Below are 8,206 nucleotides of genomic sequence, written 5' to 3' on the forward strand. Positions count from 1 at the left end.
ATATTATAGTTAAAATTAGTAATAGTTAAAGAGTAAAAGGTTAGGTAAAGTAGTTTACTTACTTATCTAACTTACTTATTAACTATATTAGTCTAGGTCTTTATAAATTAATTTAAGTAATAGTTTTATTATTAAGAGTTTTACTTTTAATAAAACCTTATATTAAAGATATTACTTATTATTACTTTATAATACTTAAACCTTACTTATTTCCTAAGATATAAACTAACTATAGATTAAAAATAGATTAAGATTATATAGTAATATTCTAATTTAATTTTAATATTTAAGGATTATTATTTTATATAATATAACTTAACTATTAATAGTATATAATTTTATTATTCTATAAGTAGAATTACTTTAGCTTACTATATAACTATAATTAAAGACTCTTTATACTACTTATATCTATATATACTTCTTCTTTTATAGGGGGTACCTTAAGGGGTACCCCTAGGATTTAGGTATAGTATAGAATAGCTTTTCCCTTAATTAATATAATTACTCTATAACTATAGAGTAATTACTACTTTATATAACAGCGTCTTTTACTAATAGGTAATAAGTTAAAAATAGCTTACTTATTAGGTAAGGTAAGCTTAGGTATAAATGATTATTCCCTACTATCTCTATTCTTTGAGAGCCTTCGTGATCTAAAGATGTTATTCTGTTTGAAATTGTGTGGCTTGTGGCGTTGAGGACTAGCGCCCGCCTGCATCGACTCCAAGATGCTAATAAATACAAGGAATCGAGTTTTCACACCGCCTCGTCGCCTTGACCAGGGCTGAATTTTGATAAAACAACCCTCCGTCACTCGCTTGTGATCGAATATGCACACTCCCGTTCCCACCGCCCTTCCTTTGAGCGGATTATAGTGCAAGTATCCGCATCCCATACTGGTTGTCACAGTGTCTGGCATACTGTAGCTTAAGACAGCCGAATATAAGCTGCCAAGAAAGCCACATACCTCAATTTCTGTTTAGCGCTTCTGCTTGTACATAAAAAAGTAAAATGTGATTACAAAAGTTCTTGAGGAAGCTGCACTGCACGGAATTGCGTGTCAAGCAAAGAGGAGGCGAGTGAGTACGACAGGGCCCTACAACGTGATTTCATCACACGCCGATCAACGAACCAGAGCGGTCTGGGAGCAAATAATTTGCCAGAACTTGCCAAATACACAAGTGTACAGCGTCCTTGACAGAAAATTAAGACCCAGAATCTTCATTTGAATCTTGTTACGACAGTCATGTCTTTCACAAAGACATATTTTCTATGTCCAACGTCGGAATTCATCCACCCACCACCAGCAGGCCCACTCTGTCTTGGTTCTATAATTCGCTCCCCGTCAACACCGCAATACCCTCTAAATAGAGCAAACGTTATAGCCGTGCCTGACACAGCAATCCTTCCTGTCGTCGAGACTGACTGGAAGAAGAACGTTTCCACCAGCGGAGACATCGGCCTGGGTGTCTATGCTCAGTTCCTGCAGCTAGCCACTGGCACCGAAGCGGAAGTGGAGCATTCGAAGCAAACCTCGAATACGTTTGCTTTTGAAACGTTGAAGACGCTGGCTTTTGAGCCGACGCAGGAATATGTGCAAGAAGCTATTAAAGCAGCGCCTGCTGTGCAGTCGTGGCTGAAGGAGCCCAAGCAGCGGTTCTCACCATTTTCCTCGCTCTACCTTGTCACGGGCATGAAGCTCGTCAAGGGCGCTATGATGAAGTACTCAACTTCAAAAAACACGACGGCCACGGGTAATCTTGGTTTCAGTATACCCGCTTTCGGCATGACAGTCGGCCCAAAGGGCCATTGGAGCTGCGCGGTTAGCGACGAGACCGAATCCAACCGTGAGTCGGAGTTTGTGTTTGCGATCCGTCTGAAGAGGCTCAAGTTCGGGCGCAATGTCAAGATGGAAGAGTATACTCAGGGTGCCTTTCTGGCTGTTGGTGATGAAGAGGAAGAGAGCAAAGATGCATCTCTTTCTGTTTTAGTGGAAGATGTGGATGGCTCTCATATCAAGACTGCGAAAGCTGTTTCTGATGTGACAGAGGACGGTATGGTGTATTGCGTCCCGACCTAATTGTGGTATAAAGTCAATCGTGAGATGGAAATAAGATACTAGTATACTACATATAGTGACCATTCTAACTAGAATCATTTACTAAGCTTCTAATCGTACATGTGTCGTCTGAGGTCCTTGATCTTGTCATAAACTTTCTCTCTCGACGCGCCCCTATCGAAAAGTTCACTCGGCCTGATGTAGTTGTACCCAGCACCCCTTGTCTGCCTGGCCATGCTCTTCAGCACCATATCCATGGAATGAACGTCCTTTAGCCATGGCCCTAATAAGTCACTTCCTACCATGGCGTGCTGATCCTGCTGCCTCACAAAGGACAGGACCGAAGCGGCAAGCCCCGCGGCAATTGGTGTTGCGACCGATGTCCCTGACATGGCATTGACAGGCTCGCCGAGGCTATTCGCAAGACCAACGGGCCAGTATGAGGAGACATTCTCCCCAAGAAGACTAAAATTAACGTCTTTATCGTCTGCAGTCGGGTTAAACGCCGACGGGTTGCCGTTCCCATCGGTCGAGTGTATACAAAAGATGCTAGGATATTTAGCGGGAAATGCTCTTCCGAGATTAGCTCCATCGTTCGATGCCGCTGCGAATAATAATGTCTGACCGTGTAGGGCATTCGATATGGCTCTCTTCATAGGCTCGTTATATTCACGAATCCCGAACGACATGGATATGATGTCTACTTTCCATTCAGAGACCGCGTGATTGATAGCCTTTCCACATAATGAGCTTTGCCTGAAAAAAATGGGGGGGGGTCTGCTCTGCCAGTCAGACTTACCTTCGTAATGTCATCGTACGTGTTACGATTCAGAGTTGCTCGATGCGCAATTTTTCCGATATAAATTTCAGCGCATGGGGCGATTTTCAGTAGCAGACCAAGGGCGTGAGTGCCGTGCCCAATCTCGTCTCGAATATCCTGCGGTTCTGTGCCATGTACAAAACTCTGTGCAACCCTGATTCGTGGGTCTATTCGTCCGAAGTCATCCCTCAAGAGCGGATTTTCAGGGTCAAACCCGGAATCTAGGATGCCTATTCGCACAGGTTCGACCATTTGGAGCGCACCAGCATGAACAGGCTCAAAAGGGTCAACGAATTGGTGAATTGAGGAGAGTAGGTTGTCCATCCATTTTCGCGATAGGGGATTCCTGGCGAAAGATCATTAGTATGACGTTGCTTTATGACTCCTGAAACAATTCCTTACTCTTGTTCACAGCCCGTCTGATGGCTTGCGTCGAAAAAGTGCAAGCTATTTGTTGAATCCGGAATGACTTGCGCACGAGCAGGTCGCGCGGATTTCTGTAACACCATGTCGGAATTGAAGCTTGCCGGCACATTGTCAGATATTGAGCGTTGCGCAGGCGGACGTACTTCATTGTTTGTATCAGTGGGATATTTATCCTTGCCAGTTTCAAGGCGGACGACTTCTCGACCGATGGAGCCCCAGCAGCTTTCATTCGCTTGAGAATCGAATGAGCTCAGATCCTCTATTCGAAGACGCCAAGACTTGAAGATTTCGGCCTCAAGCCGTTTGACCACATTCTGATAGAAGAGCCGCTGGACTGTCTCAGACTCAAAGGCAGCGTCCTGTCCGGCAGGTAAGTACTCCCAGTGCAGGCATGCCTTCGTGGCAAGATAGTAATCCAAGCCAGCCTCAGCTTCTAGCGTCTGAAGTATCTCATGGCAAGTATACCAATTAGTGTTGACATTCCTTTGGGCATCCGGGTCCTTTTGCCAGTGCTCAACGGAAGTCAGATGGTGTATTTCACACAGAAGAATGCCGAGCGCTAGCACACTGGCGTTCGGATGAATACTCTGATTGAACACGCCAGAGCTACTGACATTTGGGCCAGTCTTTTTGCCGGCTGTGATAATGGGAATGTGCTCCATGGCTAAAAAAGGTTTCGTGATGTCGGGCAGCTGTCCATCTTCCAGCGGCTGAAAGAAGAGAATCTTGGAATGGTTGAACGAAGGCTGCAACCACGGTGTCTCCAAGAATGGAAGAAGAGCCGAGGCGAGTGTGATAGCTAAGACTCGCTTCCCCTTCAGTGACAAGGCAGAAGAGCCCCCACGCAACTCTTGTTGGCGCTTGAATAAAGCCGCCAAGGACATTGTCCGGGATGTTTTATCTCCAGCAAAGGTCCTTGGCTGAGGACGAAGTCTCTGAAATATCCCATGTTCAAGAGCCAAGTTCAAGCAATTTTGCTGGCCGAGGGAGTCTGTAATGCTTTGGCAAATATGCACGAAATCGCCTGCGCCGCTATCTACAGGGGCGGATGAGCTCCTTCCCCTGTTGTATACGTCTCTGTCATGAGCGAAGGTATCAGTAATGCCAAGGTACACGGAACATCTTCTCGGAGCTTACTTGATTGTTATCTTGGCCTCTTGCAATGAAGTTGCAGGTACAGACCGTACTCCGAAAAAAACATCAAAGGATGTCTCAACTTTGGAGTCTTTCTTTTGTGGCAGAGAAAGTCTGACGCTCAGCCCTGAGCATCTCTGGCAAACGCAGACCCAGTGTTTTCGTAGCGCATTGTCCAAGGACACCAAATGTCTCCTTGTCAACAAAGCGAAGTCGGCATCGGCCTCTTCGAAATTCGCGCTGGAACTGGGTTCTTCACGAGTGATGACTCGGCGCTTCTTCGAGTCCCTGTCCATATGCTCTATTTCCTCGATGATTTGGTCCTTTTGTCGACTTCTTTTACTAAAGCGAATTGTAAGGCTTTGATTGGAATTCGAACTATCAACCATGTTGCGCAATGCCTGAAGCTTCGGATACGGCCCTTCCGGCAAGAAGTTCTGCAGCGTAACATCTTGTCAGTATTTGCGAAGTAAGAAAAAAAGGTATAAAAGGAAAGTTTGCCACATATCACCTCGGGAGCGCTTACGAAATCCGTTTCTCCATCCGTTTCTCCATCAGGCTTTACTTCAACGTAGCCTTCAAGCGCATGAAGCGTCCTTTTACGCTGCTCAGGCTCCATTTCGTCTAATGCATCGGCATCATGCTGCAGAAAAGCATCCGTCCGTAGCCAAGCATCCTGTCTCCGTGCTCTTAAAGATTTGGGTTTCTTGATGGGCCTTTCCATTGGCTTTCGAGCAAGAAACCCAAGCACAGACCTCAGAAGGCCCGGAGTCTCGTCCACATCCATAATTCTACATGAGAAACGGCGAGCTTGGAGGTTTCGTGGATAGGCAACGGGGCTGCGTTGCGGATATACTGGAGGTTCAAAGACTAGAGAATCCAGTGTCGGCCGCGGTCGGACTGGTTTGTGGACTGTAAGTTGATAAATTTGGTAGGTAGATCGGATGTCTTTCAGCGTCCGCCGACTTGAAAAAGGTGCCCAGGCACGCGAGGCTGAGTCGCAAGCTAGGCAGTACTGAACTCAATATTTGACGTTGTATTGATGGCAGCTTGCATCGAGCTGAGGAGAAGTAGAGAACTAATGCACAAACGTCCCAAAGGATCCGCCTCTTAAGTGGTAAACATCCATGACTCCCCTCCATCGGCTGTCTTTCCGGTGGTATGTAACGCCTTCAGGTTGCATTTCAGGAGCTTGCAGCGGCCGACAGCGGCCGACAGCGGGATACTGTCATCCTTGCCTTGTTGGCCTTGATTGGCGCCCTGTGGCTGAAAACCTTACAGTATACAGAGTACAGTACACTGTATGCGAGGAAAGAAGAACCCCAGTCCCATCCTCTACATAGTGTCATTTGCACTTTCGGCTCCTGCATAGGTAAGAGTTTTCACCAGGGCTTGCCCAGGCGGCAAACCGGCATCCTCATCGGCCCTTGAGACCAGGCTGACCCTCAAATGTTTAGGCCGCCAATGCACGGTAGCAAGAATAGAACCCTAGGGGGAAAACGCCGCTGGTCATTAGCAGCTCCAAAGTACAGCATCCCATAAAAAGAGAAAAATCATTCTACACTTAATACTATAATAAATAAAGTTTAAAATTATAGATAAAATTAGGACTTATAAATAATCTTCAAAAGAATATATTACTAATAGATTATTAAAAATATTTTATTTTACTACTTTAGTTTTCCTTTTCTATAATTTTTATCTAATATAAAGTAAGTTAGAAAAGTAAATTAGTACTCTTAATTAAAAAAGAACTTATTAGATATAGATTATAAGGTTTTAATTTTAATATTAAAATATTATAAAATTATAACCTTTATTAAATATTAAATATAAAAAGAATTACTAAAGACTACTATATTAGTTAGATTTTGCTATTCTAATATATCTTTATATAATATACCTTTAATATAAGTAATTCCTTTATATTAAAGTCCTAATTAATAGTTAATAATTATATATTATATATATATCTACTATTAAAAGGATATTATCTTTAAATAGTATTATATATAACTTAATAGTATTATATAAAACTTAATAGTCTTATATATAACTTAATAGTCTTATATATAATATCTACTATTATAGGCTTTTAATAGTTCTCCCTAAAAATTATATTATAAATATAAATTAAGAATTAAATTTACATTTTAGGTTTTTTTTATTAGATAATAATTATACTTCTAATTCTTCTTAAGAAATTAAAAAAATAAAAGTAAACATTATACTTTATTCATTAGATTAACTTTTAATAAAAATATAAATCTAACTTAACTTAGCTAAATAGATATTTATTATATACTAAACTAGTCGTATAATGATAGTTAGCGTAGATCGGCGATGTATTATTCTACCTCTTTAGAACTAGGGTAACCTCTTTGTTGTGCGTGATAGAGTGTCTCGGAGAGAAGAAAGCATCTGCTGCCTCTGACCTTGATGGCTGTTCAATCATTTTCAATGCAGGACCAGGGTGCGAGGCGAGGTGCATTATGCTGTGGCTGACCTGCACGAATGAGTAGTCATTTTCTGCGACAGGAGCAGGGTGCCAGAACAGCTGCATGTGCATATGCAGACTGGTTGCATGTTCATGTGCAGACAGGTGCATCTTCCTTCGTGCAGTCTCCGACAGCACTGGTCGGTACAGATTGTATCACATTCGGCTGGCCTTTCGACGCATTGCTTTCTATTCTCAACCGCTTGAAAGGACGCAGGTCTAGGTCAGCCGAAATGGATCTTCGCTAGTCTAACCAACTTGTTTTCATCAACGCCGGTTTCCCGCGTCTCCGGCAACTCTACGCAAATTAGACACATATCCTCACACCTCTTAAGGATACCCTAGATATGTATTTATAAAGGTAAATATTGTGTCGGTCGGATTTGACCGCCCCGTTGCACGTTAGTACGATAGAGTAGATGAAAGGGCTGAGTCCCCCATAGCTTTTAAAAACAACTTTTTCCACTTTTTTATATTTAATTTCTGTTATTTGCCTTATAATCTGGAACTTGGCTACGCCGCTCTTGGTTTCTGACGATGTCTTGACCTACTACGATTCTTCGACCCTTTATACGATAATAACACAGTACGCCTTCGGTACAGGCATTTCCTTTGCACTAAGGTCCTGATCAACAGTCGACAATCGCATATAATGCATATACCCACCCTTAGAGGGACGATATCTTTAAATAGTATTGCGTACGACTTGACGGTCTTGTATAGGTAGTAGCTACTGCTGTAGGCTTTTTACGGTTCTCCCCGAACATTATAATATATACTATATAATAAAAGTTAAAAGTACCTAAATAAAGTATTTTTTTACTTTATATATTATTATTTATTTTAAATTAATTATTAGTTATAATATTATATAAAATAACTTTAATTTTAAAATAAATAAAAGTTAATAAATAAATAATATTTTAATTAATAATTAAATAATTTAAATTCTATTATAAAGTTAAATATAATATAATATAGTTAATAAATAAATAAGCTAGATAAGTAAGTAAACTACTTTATTTAACCTTTTATCTTTTAATTATTAATAATTTAATTATAATATAAAAAAATATCTAAAAGTAATTAAAATCCTCTTTTTTATTAATTATTATATTAATAATATAAGTATATAACTATATTATATTTAATTTAATTATATATACTATATTACTAATTATATATTTTGACTTTTATTTTATAATTATTATAAGTTTATATTTTTTTTATTTAATTATTTATATTTATTAACTTTTTGAAATTATTT

At 40.8% G+C, this 8,206-nt stretch overlaps 2 protein-coding genes across 2 annotated transcripts; one reads left to right on the forward strand and one right to left on the reverse strand.

Moving 5' to 3' along the window:
* Nucleotides 1-1,249: 1,249 nt before the first annotated feature.
* Nucleotides 1,250-2,083, forward strand: BBA_10039 (uncharacterized protein; the record flags this gene model as incomplete). Its single annotated transcript, XM_008605136.1, has 1 exon — nucleotides 1,250-2,083. The coding sequence occupies one exon, from the start codon at nucleotides 1,250-1,252 to the stop codon at nucleotides 2,081-2,083; it is 834 nt and encodes a 277-aa protein (XP_008603358.1).
* An 89-nt stretch (nucleotides 2,084-2,172) lies between these two features.
* Nucleotides 2,173-3,970, reverse strand: BBA_10040 (intracellular serine protease; the record flags this gene model as incomplete). Its single annotated transcript, XM_008605137.1, has 3 exons — nucleotides 2,173-2,796; nucleotides 2,862-3,228; nucleotides 3,285-3,970. 3 exons carry the CDS (start codon nucleotides 3,968-3,970, stop codon nucleotides 2,173-2,175), a joined length of 1,677 nt encoding a protein of 558 aa, XP_008603359.1.
* Between the last annotated feature and the right edge of the window lie 4,236 nt (nucleotides 3,971-8,206).

The sequence above is a fragment of the Beauveria bassiana genome (genome assembly GCF_000280675.1).
Source record: "Beauveria bassiana ARSEF 2860 unplaced genomic scaffold BBA_S00083, whole genome shotgun sequence".
Taxonomy (NCBI): Eukaryota; Fungi; Ascomycota; class Sordariomycetes; order Hypocreales; family Cordycipitaceae; genus Beauveria; species Beauveria bassiana.